The sequence below is a fragment of the Battus philenor genome, unplaced genomic scaffold, assembly GCF_028537555.1.
Source record: "Battus philenor isolate CCGP_79_NKW_IND1 unplaced genomic scaffold, ilBatPhil1.0.hap1 SCAF_2, whole genome shotgun sequence".
Lineage (NCBI taxonomy): Eukaryota > Metazoa > Arthropoda > Insecta > Lepidoptera > Papilionidae > Battus > Battus philenor.
The window spans coordinates 16,622,712-16,644,854 of record NW_027181682.1 but is presented as its reverse complement, the minus strand read 5'-3'; the positions used below and the strand labels follow the sequence as shown (position 1 = coordinate 16,644,854).

General features: G+C 33.5%; 1 protein-coding gene across 7 annotated transcripts in view; it reads right to left on the bottom strand.

Moving 5' to 3' along the window:
• Positions 1-22,143, bottom strand: part of Ca-beta (Ca2+-channel-protein-beta-subunit) — a 41,986-nt gene that overhangs the window by 11,664 nt on the left and 8,179 nt on the right. For 5 of the 7 annotated variants that reach the window (XM_068765518.1, XM_068765514.1, XM_068765515.1 and 2 more), the window contains exons 2-4: positions 7,373-7,489; positions 4,051-4,170; positions 2,919-3,096 (exon numbers count right to left, since the gene is read on the bottom strand). In XM_068765518.1, the coding sequence (XP_068621619.1) occupies positions 2,919-3,096; positions 4,051-4,170; positions 7,373-7,489 (415 nt within the window). Of the gene's footprint in view, positions 1-2,918; positions 3,097-4,050; positions 4,171-7,372; positions 7,490-11,563; positions 11,611-18,695; positions 18,875-22,143 lie in introns of those variants that run through there. The other 2 variants (XM_068765520.1, XM_068765517.1) reach the window with 2 other exon arrangements.

The following is a 22,143-nucleotide window of genomic DNA, read 5'->3' as shown; positions in this document are numbered from 1 at the left end:
AATTAAATGTTTGTACCAAATTTCAGATCAATCTGACAACGGGAAGGTGCTTAAATTTCAATTTCTAATTTAGACCCAAATAAATAAACAAATTCCGTACGGGTCGATCTAAATAAAACCGTTTAATAAATCTTATCACAACATTCAAGAGTTTTTAGTAGATCGAAATGTGTTAAACTTGGTTTATTGACTCATTTACATGATAGATATTTATATCAATAAAAATAAATCAACGTTCCCAACCACTGCTTATAATGTTAAAATAATCAATCATGTAAATATCTAGTTGTATAGATATTTTGAATTTCGAATATAGATGTTATAAATTAGGTAAAGTGTATATACGTAATACAAACTCGAAATTTTCATCACTCGTAACTTCAATAAAATTTAATTACACCATTATTATTAGATATTCAATTTGAAAAATTATTTTTAATTAATTTTGAATAGAAGTAGATTAACCAGTGTATGCTAAAAGCCAATTATAAGTTAGCTATATCTTCGAACCGTATTGTTTCTCATTTATTTGTAAAATATTTTTAATTAAAAAATCATTTTAAGAGAAACGAGACGATACGATACAATGGGTTTTTAAGGCAACTGCATTGTACATGTTTACATCAGATGAAATTATATTAAATATATCTATTAACCCACTTATAAAACTGACATTTTTTAATTTCATAAATATGTAATACACAAATTTTAAATTAAGAACGTTATGACGAATCAATATTGTATTTAATATCATCTGATATAAAAATAAAAAGGTCACATTACACGACCATCGAGTTACGACGCCGCAATTCAAATGGTGAAATAACAAGTCATTTTTATTTCTACCCTCACAAAATATTTTGCACAAAAATTTGTTTTTATCTAGTTTTTTTTTTAAAGATTTGTAATCCAGATTATTTTATATACGGGTTGATTTGTTTTAAATGCGTTGATGTTTGTTAACAAAAAACTTTTATGTTTTTTTTGTAATCATTGTGTATAAAGTAATCCCTTCCAAATTTGTTATGTTTATTTATTTTTTCAATTGTACTTTCAATGGGACAAGTCAATATCTTCTGGAAGAACAAAGTCTACAGGAACATATACGAGATTGATTTTAATATATAGTTATTAGACTTTTAAAATTTTATTATTTTATATTACTTTATTTATTATTTCTAAAACGTTTCTATCCAGTTTGAATTCGAACCTGAGATCGTTCACTTCTATCCTTACCTTCTAAACTATTTTAATAGGCATGTAACTTAGACCAATAGACTTTATTATAGATTATAATTGATATAAGTATTATTAATTTTAATGCTAACACAAACAGACTTATTTCACCATCGTCATTGCGTTGTCAAAATGAAACAGGGAACGCCGCGAAATGAGACTAGTTCAAAAAGTTGTACAGAATCGCACGTTTACTGTGTGTGATTAAAAATAAATAACTTTCACTGGATAGGGCTTATGTAGAGTTTTTTTTTTTTAATTTATTCTTTATAAAGAATTAAATGTGTAAATTGAGAATGGTAGCTTGTAAGATGAGACTGGCGATCGAGGGTCGCGGGCTCGAATCCCGGGATACAATTTTAATTTACACATTTTGTTAATTACATAGGATTGCTACTGATCTAAACAAGTTTTCCACAATTGTGAATTAACACACACACACACACATACATATATATATATATATATATATATGTGTGTGTATATACTAGCTGATCCCGCAAACGTTGTTTTGCAAAAAAAAATATGATGTTTTTAATTTACAAATAAAAAATAAGAATTGATCGTAGAGGGGTGAAAATTAAGGGTTGTATGTATTTTTGTATACTGTATCATAAAAAATAGAAACACAAAATTTCGTCGAAAAATTAAAAAAAAAATTAAACGTGAACAACCCTTATCACTTGGGGGTTTGGAAAATAGATAGTAGCCGATTCTCAGACGTATTGAATACGCATATAAAATTTGGTAAAAATCGATCAAGCCGTTTCGGAGGAGTACGGTAACTAACATTGTGACATGGAAATTTTATATATTACATATATATGATGTGATTGTCACTAGATGCAGTTGTTCACCTATAAGGCTTCGTAATATTGATACTTTAAACGTTCCAGATTGTAGTGACGCAAGCAGAATCACGATTCTATAAGCCAATTATCAAGATCAGCTGACAATGCGTCTAACGTGCGATACCGTACAAATTTCGAAGGTCGTCTTTATGACTATATATAGTTTCTATACGATTGCGGATCTGATGTCACTGTTGCGACATTTTTAATCGTCAATTTCATGTTAATCGTAAGTTAATCATTGATTAAGTAATAATGGTTATTCCCCTCCATAAGAAGACAAAGTCGGTTGGAATAATAGAAAAGGCTATTCTTGGAGTTTCGCTGTGAGATCATGATCAGAAATAAGAAGATCCGCAGAAGAACCAAGATCTTGCGACCCCCCCCCCCCACTAATTGAACCGACGACATAGGTCAAGGTCACCGGAAGTCGCTGGATGCGAGCATCGCAAGGCTGTTCATCGTGGCGATCTTTATTGGAGGCATATGGTTCTGGTCGTCCATCGAATGGAAAAGAAGATGTAATGCCTCCCAAAAGAAGGGATCAACTATATAGTCATGGTTACTGGAAGTAGCTGGATGTGGACAAAGTAAAATCAATTTTTAGGAGAGGCCTGATTCTTGAGGTGGTCGTTTATAAGCTGGTATGATTATGACATAGTCAATGTCAGGGTAAGCAGTTGGATATCTTGGATGAAGGCTCACTTTTGAAGTAGGCATCTATCATTTGATGATTAAGACGATCGTAAATATACAAAAAATCCGCGATAATCAAATCCGCAACCGCGTCAACTATCCGCGGCGCTCCCGCGTATTGAGTGCATGACGTACCGGGCGTGGGGGGAGTGCTACCTCGGCTGGGAAGGGCGGGCGCAGCGCTGGGCGGACGGTAGCGGGCACGCGCGAGCCCCGTCCGGACCGTCTCCAACTTCACCGGCGACGGAATGAAGCCGATGTCGCAGCCTTCCTTCACGAGACGCCCGATCCACCAGTTATTGTCGTATTTCTCCTGGAATCATATTACTACATATGTAAAATAGAGGTATTTTTGTTGAATTTGAGTTCACAGACCTTCAACATCACATTAAACATAAACTCTTTTAAAGAACCTATATCTACGAAAGGGAATTGCTTGGGATTTTTTAAAGAAATAAGAATGAAATCCATAGAAGAACAAAAGTAACCAAAATTACTTTAGATCAACAAGTGAAAAGTGACAACTGATAGGCCACACAGCGAGCAGAAAAAAATAACTGCTAGAATCCTAATTTTCTGGAGAGGAAACGGACTGGCTTCGGTCTCCTAAATGCTGGACAGAAAACTTTATTAAGGTAGTCGGAAATTACTGATCACAGATCGCCTCCAACGAGCGCTATTATAAACGCTTATTTAACAATCTGGTTGAACTTACAGTCGTTTTCCAAAACTTGGAATATGTTTGGGATCTATCTGCAAGATCAGGAATACGAATATCGTTAGATAAACTAATGTAACCAATATAGTCCAGCTAATAGGTTAGTTGAAGTGGCAGAGAACACGTGGAACAGTTGACAGCTGTGATCTTAAGATCCTGGAGTGTTACGTATTTGGGTAAATGTATTTTTCATTAAAAGTTTTTATATCACATACTTCTTCCATTGTTTACAAATTCTTTCGTCCTTCACAGTATCTATCTTTACGTCGCTTACATATCATCTGATTTTCATCACTTGCCTTCATCTTCCCTCTTATATCACACAGTGTTGACGTATGTGTATGCTTCACTACAGTTAGAAATTTACAGGAAATCAATGTCAGGTAAGTAAGGGGTCTACCCAACACGGAAAAACATGGCAAGGGGTCTACGACACAAAAAAGTTTGGGGAACTCTGTGTTAGATGGTCACAATGAAAATGATGACCTGAAATTGTTTCACTATAAAGATAACGAAGAGAATTAAATTCTAAATAAATTCTTCAATCACCTTGATGTGTAGAAAGTCGCGGACCTCGAAGGATATTGCGCTGCCGTGCACGGGCGAGTCGTCGTCCAGGCTGCCATCGTACGCTACGTTGGTGCGCACAGCGAACGCCACCGGTTTCGACTGCAAAACCACGAGGGTATATTACGATATCTATAAATCAAAACCAAGATCAGGTTCCCCCTTACATTCAACACCACAGTAACACACCACAGTAAATGCGGAAAAGAAACCATGTAAGAATTCCTCAGTTATTGCAAAAGAATTATACAATATGCAATAGAAAAAAATAAAAGTTAGGCATCAACAAACAAAAACAAAAATAAAAACAAAAAAGATATGTAAAAATAAATAATATTAAAGTGTGATAAAGATAAAGATAAAAATGTGATACAACAAAACTAGAAATAAAGAAAATGTAAAATGAAAAGAGGATGAAAGAATGGTAAAACAGAGCAAAAGGGAAAGAAAGCAGAATTGTGGTATAAAAGAACAGAATGAAAGATTATGTGAAGAATGAAAGAGAAGAGAATGAAAATAAAATAATTAAGTGATTAAATTAAATGCTAATAAAGTCCCTATCCCACCATAAGGTACGAGAGGCCCCCAATAGCGGGGGTCACAAGAAAAAAAACACAGTAACTGCAGTAGATAGAGTGACATACAGATACGACGCAGGGAGGAGGCATATATATGACATTTACACCCATCTTCTGACTCATCACGATATCTCTAAAACCTTAAAGATTAGATACTTAAAATTTTGTACAGATATGCCTATTTTCAAGTGAATAATAGCTAAGAAAGAATTTTTTGAACGAAAGAAGGCTTGGGGGCGTTCGATTTTCAACCGTAGGACACAATTGGATATAGGTATCCAACAAATTCGTATTAAGGTCTGTTGGAAGATCATGTAGATATTTTATACCTTTTTATACTTTTTTGAAGGTTTATAAAATTTAACTATTTTGTGAGTAACTGCGTATGATTTTATAACGTAATATCGTGTACTGACTAAAATACTAAATAGTGAATTTAAAACAGTTAATTAAGAAAATCGTTAAAAATTCTATTACTGTTGGATTGTATTTTTAATTGTTGTTGAATCTTTCAAATTAATTGCTATGATAAAAGTCATCAGTTTAAAAAAAACCGCTAGTTTGATTGACGGTTCTTCTTGGATCATAGCTGCGTTTTGACATTTGATGTACTCGCATTACATGTTGTACTGCTAGCAGATCTAGGGTTTGTACAGCTTCATCGAAATTGAGCTCGTGGAAACAGAGGTCCAGAGCTGCGTTTTGAATTCACGTATTGATATTTAAAGATCAAGAATTTACAAGGGACCTATTTCTTTTTGTATTTCTTCTCTTATCCCTTCTCTCGTCTTGTCTTTATCCTTTTTCTTACTACTTCTAAAAGCACTTGCCTTAAGTGTGTCACATTTGAACAAGAAGTTAAGAAAAATTATATATGTTATGACTTATCATTAAGTGTTATGCGATAATGGTAATTGATTTCTAATTGTTGCTTTAAAAAAAATTGCTTTAAATTCTATTACAATATGGGAGAAACAAGCTGATGTTTTTATTTATTTATACATATAGCACATAAAATCACTTACAGTGACAAACTTCATAGGAAGAATTTTAGTAGTGCACAATTTAAAATTAGAATCAGAGTGAACGCAACCATAAGGCAACGTTCAACTTAAAGCTGTGAGTGTTCCAAACACGTTTCTCTCAGACGAGACTCAAGCCCGACGAGTTTTTTGGTGATAGCTTTTACAATATCATTAATACTGTAGAGCATTGAAAATCCGAGTTTATTCACTTTATATTCCTTCAAATTGTAACAATTTCTTTTACGTGTTCGACTACTAAACTCATTATTGATATTGGAGTGTATTGTAACAGAATTACTCACAAAAAAGTTACTAATTTTATATAGCTCAGAGAGAGGTATAAGTACATTATTGAACGGATCGTGATATATATTTTACAAGCATAAAAGCCTGGCTCTCATATATATAATACATATATAGAATCAAAGAGCTGATATCAAATGAATTTATATATCATTATAATCATATTGGCCGCTACCTGAATCAAGCAACTTCCCGCCATGTCTGCTGACGGTCCATCAAGTGGGAGACCTACCCACAGCGTCTACCGGCCCGTGGTCGCCACTCTAGTAGCCGTCAGCCCCGATAGTTGACGATTGCACGAGCGTCGTGCCCTATCTACTGAGACTTCAGACGAGCAATTCTATAAGACACGTAAAGACCCAGGCATAACCCTTCCATTGGATGGACTCGGATCTTTTGATGCTCATCATACACGACCATGTCTGTGTGCCTTGATAATATTTTCTTTGTAAGAAAAGGACTAATATATAGCTACTTCCGCTATGTAGCAGTAGTCGTGCAATAAAGTGCACCGCCCGCCAGCCCGCTGATAAATGCGTATGTGGCAAACAATGCGAAATACACAACTACCATCGTTTGTCACTCGGACTCGGACTGGATGTTTGGCACTAATCGGAGTAACAATACTCCTGAGGATGCCCCGTGGAGGGGTGAAACACGTGTTGAGTGATTTAACGGTGGTAGTTGAGTAATACGCATTGTTAGCCGCATGCGCATTTATCAGCAGGCTGGCGGGCGGTGCACTTCTTACTTAGGATGGACTTCCGCAAAGTAACGCCTGAATCTATTAAATATTTTCTTCACCAGACACTTCTCTTTGGGTGAAATAGATAGTTGTCCATCAACAAAGACAGAATTAATATCACCGACTTAGCTCGATGAATTGTTTGTCTGAAGTGGCAGTGGACCGAGGTACATCGCTCGTACAACGACCAAAAACCGGAAGACATGGCGGGGGAAGGCCCCCCACTAGGTGGACCGATGATATGGTTAAGATGGCTGGAAGTTGATTAATACGGGCAATGCAAGACCTGTTATCGTTGTAATCTTTGAATGAGGCCAATGCCTTACAGTTGGCGCTTAGCGGGTGATACGGTGATGATGATAATCATGTTATCTACTAATTTCCTTGATGGCAGCCCACTAACGATATGTTTATATATATTTATATCAAAATTGCACGACTGAAGGCATCGGGCGGGGCACACAAGTCGCTGGATGTGTGTGCGCGCGTACGTGTGTGTGAGTGTGTTCGTGTGTGCTTGTGTGCTTGTGTGTGTGTGTATGCGTGTGTGTGTGCGAGATGTGCGCGCGCGTGTATAATACTATATAAAGTAATGATAAATATGTTGAGTTACTTGGTAAGTAAGAGAGGGTAGGATAAAGCTGTGGTCTCACCCGCGCCTTGTCCAGCTGTGAGAGCGCCTGGGACTCCTTCTCGCGGCGCAGGGCCTCCTTGTCCTCGTCCAGCGAGAGCTCCGACGACGGCTGAGAATAGTTCGAATCCGCGGATCCCTGCAATTTGTACACACAACAATCCAACCTAGTACGGGAAAAGTTAAGATCGGGGCTTCTTAAACTATGGGTCGCGCGACAGATTTTAGACAAATAATTAAATACACGATTTTATAATATCACACGTTTGACTGTAATGTAAACTAGTGTAGTATTGACGCTCTTCTAGTGTAGTCAATTGTTAATGTTCAGCCATAAACAGATTTTAGCTTTTCAGGGCATATAATTTTTGTAACTATATTAACACAATTTTAATTTTTATGTGCCTATATATTTCATAACGAATTCAAAAGCTTTCTTTTATATCTACTTGGGGTCGCCAAGGGACTCGCAACCATAAATGAGGGTCTTGAATTAAAAACAGTTTAAGAAGCCCTGATTTAGATCAACATATGACATGTTACGAGCGTCTTTTTAAAACCAGTGTTACTTTAACCTCACAAATTTAGCAATGTATTTTAATTAATGATATTTTTATAATAAAATAATGAAGAGAGCAAGGCTGTCACTTAGTATCAAGTGATTTAAAAATGCGTAGGTGAAGGCAGTTTTATTCAAAGACACGTCTAATTATCGATCATGATCTACAGAAGTACGAAACACACCGATATAGCACGAAGAATTGTCTGTCTGAAGTGACAGTATTCCGGACACTTCTCGTGAAAGGTGACCACGAAACACTAGATTATATTGACACCACATTAAAATTGTCCAGAGCAGGTTCCCAACATGAGGCCCACGCCCCATATGGGGCAATTTGATTGTTTTTGAAAGGAGCAATTCGAAAATTTATTTGACACGACCTTAATCCCTTTGCTTTATATATATATAAATATATATATATTTATATATATATATATATATATATATAAATATATATATATATATATATATGTGTGTACATATATATATATGTACATATATATATTATACAGCTTATCATGGTGTCTTGCAGTGGGCATCCATCGGCTGAAAAAAAAAGACGACACCGCATCGTTTTCAAAATCCGGAATACTATTCCAAATTTAATTATTGTTTATCTGTCCTTTCAGACTTTGTACTTCCAGAAGTAATATGTCTGCAATATTTCAATAGAAAAAAAATTATGTAATCTTTTTAATACCGATCACTTTATACAGATTGATAGGAAATAGGTGTAGAACAAATCTAATATATAAAATTCTCGTATAACGGTGTGCGTTTTTGAACTCCGACCGATTTTCGTGAATCTTAGCGCGCATATCGGCCAAGGCGGAGAATCGAACAACATCTATTTTTCATCCCCCTAAATGTTAAGGGTGGTCCACCCCTAAATTATTTTTTTATTTATTAGACAAAAATTTTTGTTTTAATTTTTTAATGATACAGCATACAAAAATACATACAACCCTAAATTTTCATCCATCTACAATCAACCTTCATTTTTTATTTGTTTTTCAATGTTTCCTAGAAATAACATACATGACAAAACAACGCGGGATCTGCTAGTATTCCATATATAGATATGATTATAGTTCAATATCAAGTCGATTATAACAATTTTCTTTACAATAGTGAAGATAATTGAGGGTAGGCTTTACCCGCATTCGACGGTCATTAGTTACTTCGGAAAAAAAGTTGGCACGCGCCCCCAATGACGTCACCGGGTGGAAGGGGGCGAAACCCTACTGATGCGGGAGAAAAGTTTTATAGGCACGAAAAATAGTCGATAATAGTGATAGAGACGAAAAACTCTTTTAATACCGCAACGAGTCCTATTTGGACTGTGACAACACTTGTTAAAAGTAAAATAAATACATTTAAAAAACTTTTAAGTTAAACGGTTTTTTGATACCCATATTGTGGTGGTTGTGGAAAAATATGTACCTAGCTCGCCATATTGGAACGGCGTCCATCTTGAATTTTAAATTATGACATAATTATCGTGTTTTACTAGTGTAGCCCTTTCATTTGATACCCATATTGAGGGGGTTAAGGAAAAATATGTAATCCGCCATTTTGTATCGGCGGCCATCTTAGATTTATAATGTTATTGATTTTATTATATTGTATTGTCATCTAAATTAAATGTGTGTACCAAATTTCAGATCAATCTGACAACGGGAAGGTGCTTAAATTTCAATTTCTAATTTTGACCCAAATAAATTAACAAATGAATTCCGTACAGGTCAAACTAAATAAAACCGTTTAATAATTTTTATTAACCTCTTAGTATGTACAACTATTCACGGTAAAAAATTTTTAAAGGATTGAATGTATACCTTATTTGCTGTCGTTTAATGTATAGAACATCCTGTATAAAAATCAATGCAATTTAAAAAAGGAGTGAAAATAAAATGGACCTTCGAATACCGCATGAAAGACAACGAATGGCGTAGAGTATCTTTAACACTATAAATTTTTTTAAAGTATATATAACTTGAATAATTATTAAAAAAATATTTATTGTTTATATATGATGTACGCATGTATGTATCTATGTAGTTATATATGTATATAACTGACAGATATTTATTTTTAATTCTTATTTATTTTATTCGTAAATATCGTGAATAAACACATTTAATATTAGAATTTTTATATTGGTATAAAGCTTAATTGTATCATAGTCGAAGTGGCCTTATTATGTATCAGGGGTGGTCAAAGGTAGTGCGAGCCTTATTTCGAAATTTGAAAATTCTTTGCAAGCCGCAATTGAATGCGCATTTAAAACAGAAAACAATGTTTTTTTTTCTAAAATCATGATAAATTATTTAAACTAAAGTACAAAATATATGTATTGAAGTTAGATATAATGGCACACGTATATGACAGCACACCTAAAAATACTTAAGATGCCAGTTAGTTAATTATGATCGTTGTTTGAATTTCGCTAATTTTATGGCGGAATAATAATGATTATTATTCACACCAGTGATTTGTTTCGATTTCCCAGGAGTTGACATGGGTTATATAAATTTAAGTTTTGAAATAATTCGACAGTCAATCGGAGCCAAAAATAAACGTTCAAAGAACCGCAGTTTGGCCACCCCTGGTATGATTCAATATCATTACAATTATCTATAATCTTCAGAATGCGACGACGATGTGATCGAAGATCAAGCACGGAGACTCAGTAGGTTTGTCACTCTGACCCTGAAGAGACCTGGGTTATATTTCTCGAGAAATAGCAAAGCCCGATAGTTCCATACTCGAGCTGTTTTTATTAATAAAGAAATAAATATTTAAAAATTAATTTCAATTTTTCTTTGAGTCGAGAACGACTTAATGGATTTTATTAGTATCTTTATAAGTATCGTAATTCTAGAAGGTTCCTATGGAAAAATCTTCAATCGCACAACGTCTACTTTTCGTATTAGAAAATTATCAACATATATTTACGCATCAGAAATATTACCCTATTTTTTATATTTTTGTCAAAAAGCATTACTATCAACACTATGATATTTAAATAAGTTTTTCGTATTATATATATATATATATATATATATATATATATATATATATATATAAACATACATATATATATTTATATATATAAGATTTGACAACGTATTTCGGATGATATGTTATATATAGTTTCATTATATTAAATAATCAATATTTGTGATAGCAATGATTCGAGAGGGTCCGAAATAGAACCTCTACTTGACATGTAGGTGCTGTTTCAAAACGAAGGTATCCCGTGAAATATCCTTCAATACCTAAGGACGAAAGCCTACAACAAATGTGTTACCAATGATAGCTTACGGTGAAGAAACGTAACCTCTCATTTTTTACCTTATTGGAAAACTAAGTTCCTCAATGAGTCACGGATAAGGCTTTTTTTGGGATTTTTCTATGACACTGAATTAAGAATGATTTGTAGTTTTTGCACCGCGGATTACCAAGGGAAGATACTGCCCAGCATTGGACATCTTACGATTTAAATAATTATGATCATGCTATGAGATATTAAACATTCCGAATTAATAGATGGTATATAAAGATCACTATATATATAACGTTTAACCGTGCAGTGAAAAACAGAAGAAAGTTAGGTAGCAAAAATAAATGAAGAATTTAAATTCTTACCAAAGGCTTGTAGTTTGACATTGGTCGAGGTCGTCGAGGCGTGGAGGCTGCATGCAACGCAACATATACAAACATACAACAATTCAGACGAACATGCCCTTGAATATAGAGAAAACATTGCGCATATCCAACATATACGGATTATGTTAAAAATATCACATAGATATATCAAACATGCGATTATACACTGACACGAAATCAATTTATATATATATATATATATATATATATATATATATATATATATATATATATATAGTATGTCCATATATACACAAAACATCAGAAATCGGGTGACATTCTTTATTTTACATTTTAAACAATAAAAGTAAAGAAAAAAAAACAATGGGCAGTCTTATTACTCTAGGCAATTTCTTAAAGACTACTTTAGTATGGAAATACATACACATAAAAACATACCTACATATATATATATATATATATATATATATATATATATATATCGTCGTTTCAGCCCATAGACGCCCATTGTTAGGCACAGGTCTTCCAGAAAGATATCTACGAGTTGATATACCATAATAGCCATGTTTGGTAGACGGTTTGGTGATGGTGGTGTGGTATTATGGTATGTAAAGGACGCTGTTGCCCATCCTCTGGAATATTTTTTTGTTATCAGTAACAATTTTATATAATTAATGCATAAATTTTTAATTAAATATAATACCATGTGTCGAAAATCGATAGCTTCAGTCATGCCTTCCCCGGGCTGAATCGACGCATAAATGGTCGAAGAGATTTTCTCAATCAATATATATATTGTTATATGTTATATATAAAAATCTTAGAGTATCATTACTGGTGATCTTTGCACTCATTTTTAAGTGTTTCGCAAAGATCAAGATGATTATAATTAAATCCTAACAAATTAATCAACCATTTTAAATATATGATATGAAAAAAATTACAATTTTCGTCTCAAAAATAGGAAATTAAAAAAAAAACATTACAGGTTGTTCAAATACCATTTGATTTTCTTATGTAAATAATATTAGAAATACATACATGATATTACATATCAGCAGATTTCAGCTTGACTTCGATTTATGAAAAATCCTGTCTATTTTTCATACAATTTTTATCTACGTTGTGACAAATAGCAAATAAGAAACTAATAAAAATAACCTTTAATTGTTTTCGTGTCAGTCATTATATAAATAAAGACATTAATATAAAACTATGTATATTTAATCATAAAAAAATGCAATTAGTAACACACTATATGATGCTAGATTGCTAAATGTAACAATGATAGAAAGCATAGACGTAATATATTGAGTGTTAAAAATAGCATATAAGCAGTATTATAACATAGCAATTGATACAAATGAGAAAAATGCACAATGAGCGATTTATATGAATAAAAAAACAGTTGCAGCTAAAAATTAATCGAACAGTTTTATTTAAAGCTCACCTCAGCGACGGCATTCACAAATTAAAAAAAAAATAGACTGACTATTAAAATACTTGTGTCCATTTTCGTTTAAAAACTTATTTGTCACGATGTGTCACTTAACTGTCAAAAATCCCGCCAAATTAGCAAAATCGACAGTTTGACAATTAGATTAAACGTAAGAAAATATTAATTTAAATTATTATTTAAATACTTAAGTGTGTATTAAACGTGTGATTTATATAAAGACATATTTATGTATAAAAGTAGTTCACTGCTAGGAGTTCAGAGCAACACTGGACCATTCCATTCACTGTAATGGTAAACGATTGATCCAGATGACAGTGTGAGTCTAGTCGGGCCTCGTGTTTCGGCAGACGGGCGCGGATCGAAGCCGTGACGTCATTCAACCCCTCCTCCCAAATCTTATAGACCCCCGGTACTGCCTTCCGTGGCATTCCAATTACGATTGTTCCTAAATATTCTGCCTTCTCAAATGTTTACTTCCGCTATTAAAAACTTATTTTCGAACATGACCACTATTTCAAATCACAATTTCAGATGTTTTACTATAAATATTTTGAATGTATCTTCACAAATAATACATGATTAACACGTCTCCTATATATTTAGTATGGATAATATATATACAGGATGACTGGTAATCGGATGAAGGCTTCATTTGTCGACAAAAAGCTTTAGAATTTTTTCAACTATTTCCAATAATTCTGTATGAAATTTACTTTGAAATATTTCACTTTATTATTTTTTTTTTCTATTTAAATGCTTCCGGATATTAATTTTAAATAATACAATTTTTTCAGGAACAGGTTGTAGATAATTAATTTTAGAATGTAGTAAATAGAAATTTGAAAATACTTTCTTAGTATTTCTCTGATTTTTGGATAGTCTTTTTTCTTCTTTTCAACAGATGGACGCCAATGATATAAATGCAACCTTTTGAAGGTTTTATACCTTTAACAAATTACCTCATGTATATATAAAATTATTATTTCTGTATATTTAATGGAATCAGGCGTTACCTTGCGGAAGTCCATCCTAAGTAAGAAAAGGACCAATATTGATTGACCAATAAGAGTGATTTAACGGTTGCAGTTGTGTAATTCGCATTGTTTGCCGCATACTCATTTATCAGCGGGCTGGCGGGCGGTGCACTTTGTTGCACGACTACCACTGCATGTGCGGAAGTGGCTAAATATTGGACCTTTTCTTACTGAAGATTTTGTGTTTATTGTTGAATTTAGGGGTTCAGGAGCTTCGTGATTAGATTTTAGGACATCAGTATTTCAATCATCATAATATAACTATTGTTGGAGTTTATCCAGAAACTATTTCTCCCATCGCTCATATTTTTTCAAAATGTTACATCAGGCAGACAAGTCGAGGTTAAACCTCTAGGAAGATTTTGAGGCGGAACGCTAAGTGCGTAGTAAGTGACAGTCCAAACTAAGATACCCCCTTGAGAGGAGCAAAAAAGATAGAGTATCAGAGATTGAAGGCTTCTCAATCCAGTAACTTCGTAATGTACGGTTCGAACCGAGATAGCCGGGAAGTTCTCGTTCTAATTCAATTTAAAGGTAACAGTGTAAGTAGAGTTCGAAAAAAAAAAGGAAAAAATCTCCAGCTCTATTTCTCCAATCTCTTGCTTTCCGTGATCGTAACTCCATTTTAACAGAAACCTCGCCTTCGCCACCAAAATTTCTCTTCATCAATAAAACTTGGCTCTACCAAATTTCAAATCATAACTGTATAGTTTAATAAGATAAATTACGTTACACTAATATTGTCAGCAAGTACACCTATCCCCCGATTTACACGGTACTCGTTTTATACGTTTTCGCCTTTACACGGTTTTCCAAAAAAGTTTTTTTTTTTGTTTTAATAACAGATTTTATTACCATCTCTCATATGTAAATATTTCTGCTTCAAACATCGAATCGGCACAAATAAATTCGAGTGATGAAAGTGATTTCGAACCTTCGATTCCGAAAAAAAGAATGAGAGTAATTTCTTTTTTGTTCTTCCGTTTAATGTATAGTAATTAAATAAAAAAAAACAGTTTTTCCGTAATATATTAAATATTTTAACTTGTCAATGCATTTTATTTTTATTTCCGTGTACGCCTAAAATTATTGAAAAAAAATCCGCAACTGTTAAATAGCAAAATCATGCATTTTCTGCGAGTTTTTCGATTTACACGGTTTTAAATTGAAAATTTTTAATTTTCGATTTACACGTTTTTCTTAGGAACGTATCTACCGTGTAAATAGGGGGATAGGTGTATATACCAGTTATAACAGTGTATATCCGGAGTTTGAATTATACTACGTACAAGATTACGTAAATAATGAACGTGTACAGTGTCGATCGCAAATGTTTCACCGGACGGCTATTTCTGGCAGCAAGTTTACAAATCAGACCGACGCGTTGTAAGATGGTGGCTTGCTGGTACATTAACTCAACGATAGCACTAACTCCTTGAGTCGCGGTATCAATTCATTGCGATAGAATACTAAACCTAAATATTTTGTTCATTTAATATTATATGTGTATATTTACACTACTGTATACAAAACTGAAGATGTACAAGAAATCCGGGGTCCCGAAAAATTCCCAAAATTCATTGTCACCGGAAAACACGTAAAAAAAAAACCAAGCGGGAAAATTGAAAGCCTTACATGTCACAGAAAACCGAAACAGAACATCGTATGATCGAATCATTAATGTGATAATGGAATGACGTGGAGCGAAGTAAAGCGCGAGGCTCAAGACCGCTCGGGATGGCGACGTACTATGGATGCCCTCTGCCCCATCTTGAGGACATAGGAATAAGTTATGATGATGAAATATTTCACTATTTCCAATATTAATCAAACTTGTTAATTTCAATAAACATAAAAGTTGAAACTCATTTATTCAACATTGGAACTTTTAACAGGACTCTTATTGATTGTCAACATATTACATATTTACTTTATTAATCTATTTTATTTTAAACTCTGCTTCGCAAGGTGTAATAGTTGTGGAGAAGAAACAGGAAGAAACTCCACAACAACATATCTTTATTAAAGTTTAACAATACAGATTTATACATATATACTTTATCAGATATAGCAATGCCCCATCTTGGGGACATAGGAATAAATAATTACTGTATCAAGTATATTTTAAATCAGTGATTCCCAAAGTGGTCTATCACAATCTGCAAGGGGTCTACATCAGCGAAAAAAAATTTGGGGGTCCATGAAATGAAAATGGGAGTCCACGATAGTCGATCTCGACACATACACTATAGTACCTATTTACTTACATCATACTATCTTATAATATCAAAACATTTACATTATTTATAAAAGTACCTATGAAGTAAAAACAAAATTATACATGTTTATAAAATTGTGTAAGTTGTAGGATTTTGGTATTCGCTTTGTGGTCGCAATACATTTTGAACAGACACTAAACTTCACTACAGTTAGAAATTTACAGGAAATCAATATCAGGTAAGTAGGGGGTCTACCCAACACGGAAAAACATGGCAAGGGGTCTACGACACAAAAAAGTTTGGGGAACTCTGATTTATTTTTTGACTATATCTGATAAAGTGTATATGTACAAATCTGTATTGTTAAACTTTATTAAAACATGTGTTATTGACGAGTTACTTCCTGATTCTTCTCCACAACTATAACACCTTGCAAAGAGTAGAGTTAAAAACATAAATAGATAGTATTGACGATCAATAAGAGTTCTAAAAGTTCTAATGTGTTCAATTAATTTTATATTTATCTGTAAAGAAAGAAACGATGTCATACAAGTGGCCAATAGTCTGGATAAATAGCAACTGATGATATGAAATATAAATATATATATATATAGATCGAAGGATAGCACAGATCAACACCAATACATCTTCGACATTCCATAAAAATATTCTAAAGTAAATATAGATTTATTACAAATGATTCATAGCAAATGTATCTGGCTGAAATATGATATATATAACCTCTATCGACCCAATTTTTCGAGAATAACGATATATATCTGGCCGTATAACGCACTCGATTGCACAACTGTAAAAAAAAGTAAAACGCATAATAATTAAATTACGCAGATTGTTTTATACACGTGTCAAATCTTTAAAGGTGTGAATGTATTATTCATATGTCTACAAAAAGGATTATTGAATTTATATGTATTTCAAATCACTCTAAAACATTTTAAAATAATTTTTTTTAATTTAAATACGACTCAATTACTTCTGACAGTACAGTCAACAGAGAAACACAATAAACAATAATTAAATTTTCATATATATTAATTCGAATTTTGAAATCGATTTTTTTACTATATTACCATTATTTTATTTATATTATCTAATTTTAAAAATAAATAGTATATATTAGCTTTTATTGATAGATAGCTTTAATTATAATAAGATAACATAAATGTCTCAGGTTGTCGTCTTCTGACAAAAGCCACTTCAGGTTTGCTATATATATATATATATATATATATGCAATCTCCAATCTTATATTTTTAACCTCTGCTTATTTTGATGTATCTTGGATACCACTCTGTTAATATTCTAGTCCATTTATCCATCTCTCTCATAAAGTGACGTCTCCACTTTGTTTATAAATTTTGTATAATCAGATCTTTTCTTTCAACTCCTATTGTACTTATGTGTTACGTTTTGACAAAATATTGTTTCATACTTTATACCGTATCATACAAAAATTTACAATACAATACAAATGAGCAATACATTCAAACATTTAAATCTTTTACACTTAGAACCAGTTACCATATAAAAAAACAATGTTACTAGAAATAAACATAAACTAATTGTGCCTTTCTTTAAGCTGCGAAAAGTTAGTAACTTATTTATATAGGCAACTATGTTATTCATAACTCATAATTCCAAATTATCATGTTCTAAGTATATCGAACAAAATTAATTAAAAAATCCAACTGTAAATTATTTTAAAAATGACATTTATTTTAAATAATTTTATTTAAGATATTTGTGAAAGTCATCACCAAAAAAAAAATCCTGGCTGTGTTTGTGACGGGATCAGGAAGTGTTTGGAACTTTATTTCATGTTGATGAATGCACTTATAGGATGCAATTGATTTTTCTTGCATATTCCTCTTGAAGTACAAATAATCACTATAAATGTTCTTAAGTTAAAAATAATATAACGGAATATTCAAATTCGTATTACTCTTGATATTAAAATTATGCTGTCGAGAATATGTGTACAATCCAAAATCAATTTATAATTGATATATAATTCTCAAAATAAATATACTTACAGAATAAAGATGTATACAAAAACACGAAAATTAAATAATCAAGATAAAAATACAAGGCGTTCTATTTTTAAATTTTAAGATATGTATATTTATTTATATTAAATTCAAATTGACGTAATACACAAAAATACGAAATGTAAATACGCGGCGTTCCTTTTTTAAATTTTAAAATACGTATATTTATGTACTCCAAATTCAAATTTACGTAATACACAAAAGACAAAATGTAAATACGCGGCGTTCGTTTTATAAATTTAAATTAAAAATGTTACTGCACTTGAATTTCGGCCAAAAAAAATTAAAAGTAAAACTAAAATCGGTACAATTCGAATATGGACACCAAAATAGCACTATTTATAATTTGGTAGATGATAGCGACCGCACCTGCGTGAACAACTTGTTGTATCCGCCCTGGTTGTTGTATCCCATCATGTTACGACATGGTGGCAGCTGGTGGCCGCTCTGGACCACCAGTGGGATAGCGTCGGGGTCGGCCGTGGTCGCCACGCGGCGGCGCGGCACGCCCGGCGGCCACGCGATCACAGAACCGTTTCGACGCGACCGCGTTCCCCGCCTCGCCTCGCTTTAACTCGCTACTATTAGCTCAGGGCTGTCACTCTTACAATATCTACCATTTATTTATTTATTCATATCAGAAACCAACATTAAATTGAGCTACCTTATAACGACATCTTTTATTTTGTGCAATAAGTATAAACCGATTATTATATCGATAAATGCGCTGGTATTCGATTGCCTGGCGCTATCGTTTGACGTGCGTTGTTGTGGAAATTATCTCCGTTTAGAAGCACACAAACTCAGTAGTGACATCAACCGCGAATTAACACCAAACTCCATCACGCAATCTCATCACCCGGCACGCCAACATCAAATTCATCCAAGTAACGACGCACCGCAATCAAAGGGTGGCGAAGAATTGGCAACAACTTTTCAAAACATGTTCGAACATGTTGATGATCAAGAGCACCGCACAGATGGACAAGTGACTCATGTACCTCCACAATGTACTGGAGGAACCAAACTCCTACATACAGACGCATCATAACAACATGACTAGAAAGGAGGAAATTTATTTGTTATTATAAACCCAAATCCTGAATCAGATAAAGTTGTATCTGCTATTCAATGGCTAACAATACGAACATGAAATGAAACCAGCATTCAGAAATTTACAAAGTATTTGATATTCACCATGTCAGATATAACTTAGTTATGGGAAATAAAAACGCGTTAAAGCTATTTTTCTAATATGGAAAGCCTGCATTAGTACAACATAGGATCAGTAGACTAAAATCCACCGCTTCAGCAGATACAGAAAACTTAAGAGGGTAGTCAAAGTTCAACATAGGGTAAGTAACAGCACATACGAACAATTATGGTTACGATTTCTCTCAACTCATTATGATGGCAAGAATGAAAATAGCTCCATAATAGAGCCAATAAACTTTTGATGCATTCCTACCCTCGCCTGTCTAAATATTGGCATATCATGGAAAACACTTTTGAATCGAAAAAGTGACATGAATAATACAAATGGTATCTGCATTTACGTATTAAAGTGTGTAAAATTCCTTTCTTATGAAGAGTTCCTTTTGTCATTTTCGTCCTATCCACTGTTGAACTTAAATCTTCTTTAGAAACATCCAAAAGGACAACGAAAACTATCTGCATTTAGCGTCTTCTTATTAACACTGCTCCTGCGAGTCCGTGGTCGCCACATCAGATAGTTAAAGCCATGGCCATCTGTTTTGCACTGCTACTTAACTTCTTTTACATTCTTCTTCTTTCGTTTACGAATCTCCTCTTTTCTAGGTCGTTAAATAAATATGAACTTGCTAATCAAGCCTGAAGTAATGTGACTGATAACACAAGTCGGTATTCACCTGTTAACAACTGTAGCCGTTTTATAATAAACAATATTTATTTATAATGTACAAAAATAAATGTTTGTTTTGCGTTGTGTGGCAGCCCTGAAAGAGTCCTGCCCGCCCCGCCACCCGCCCGTACAAGTGAATGAGTTGCGCGCGCATGCACTCCCTCCATCTACACGGCATGACTATGCGTGACTCCCGTGTTTGTCTGGCCTTATTCACGTCCTTTCGTTTATACTGGCAGATATTATGTCCTACAAGTTGAGTTCACGTTTTTGTTACAAACATAAGCTTAGAGTTTTGTTGGACATACTGATTATTATAATTATTTTTATGCATGTCTTGATTCAAGGCAAGTTCTTAGTGCTTTACAAAGATTTCTACTGGATCGAATTAGGAATGACAGTCGTATTCAAACAAAATTAGCTGATGTATGTCTGCGTATTGGCTGGTAGAAGTAGAAGTAGCAATGGGCACATACCTCATAGAACTGGTGACCACTCTCGTTTTCCCCTACCACGGTAAAACAGTGACTATTTATATTATTATTAATTTTCACTGAATTTTATTATTGTCATGCTTCTCTCTTATCCTTCTTAATATCTTCTCTTCATTTTTTTATTTACTATATGCCGATATTAGTTAATCTTATATATTATACATAAAATCAATCTATACGTTGAGAAACATATATATAGTTACGAAAAGTGTAAAAAATGGAAATTCGATTTTCAAATACAAAATGTTTGCGCTGTGAAACATTTTGTCTTTTTTTTTGATATCACATTTGACTGTCAAAAATATTTACGAGTTGCGGTCGTAAATGTATCCGTTTCATAGATATAGTTAGATATACGACCACTTTGGTATGTTTTGTTGGAATACAAAATAGTTATGTATAAAAATAAATAATATGTAAAGGTGTGTGTGTATATATGTGTACATTTTTCTCATTTGTACACTCTCGTCAATGTGGTTGTGGTCAAGCTGGTCAAGCTTTGTTCTGTTCTGGTGCTCCTGCTGCCCTAGCTTGGCGGAGAGAGATCATTCATTTAAAGACTTATCAGTAACAGTCTTGATGATGTCTGTCCATCTTCAGAGTCCACTAGGTCGCTTGCTTTTTAATTTTTTTTTTACATCACCAAACGTTCCATTGAGTCCTCAATACGGGTGACATGTCCACACAACTTGAGGATTCATATTTGCACAGTCGAGATTAACCTCTCAGTCCTTTGAGGATCGAAAAAAACCACATACCCGGATGGAATTTTTTAATTAGCCCTCGTGTTGGGTGACCTCTTGTATATTTTCCTGCCTTGTGTAGATAATTTTCAAAATAGTTTATTCACTTTCTAATATAATTTCCTCCTAGCATGGAGGGTTAAGAATGGCTTGTGAAATGGGTAAGAAAAGCATTGCTTGCGGCAGCATCGCTCCCTTATCGAGGAGGAAGAGAGCCGCCTCACTTTCTTGCGGTTTTGGTACAAGACAAGTGATGTAATTAAGCGAAACAAAACCGTGTAACAAGAAATGTGACGAATGGGAGGTGATGCGTGAATGTAATGTCAATGAACGCTGTGAGAATTATAGAAAAGATGAAGGATGAAAGAAGGAAGAAGGAAGAGTGAGAGAAAATATAAGGGATAAGAGTAGGAAGAATGACAGAAAATATAAAGCATGAAAAAAGGAAGAATTATAGAAAATATGAAGGATTAAAGAAGGAAGATTGACAGAAAATATGAAGGATGAAAGAAGGTAGAATGACAGAAAATATGAAGGATGAAAGAAAGGAGATTGGCGAGAAAAATGAGGGATGTAAGAAGGAAAAAGACGGAAAATATGAAGGTTGAAAGAAGCAAGAATGACAGAAAATATGATGAAAGAAAGAAAGAAGTTGTGAAGGGTGACAGAGAGAGGTGAAAGGAATCTTTATATCTCTG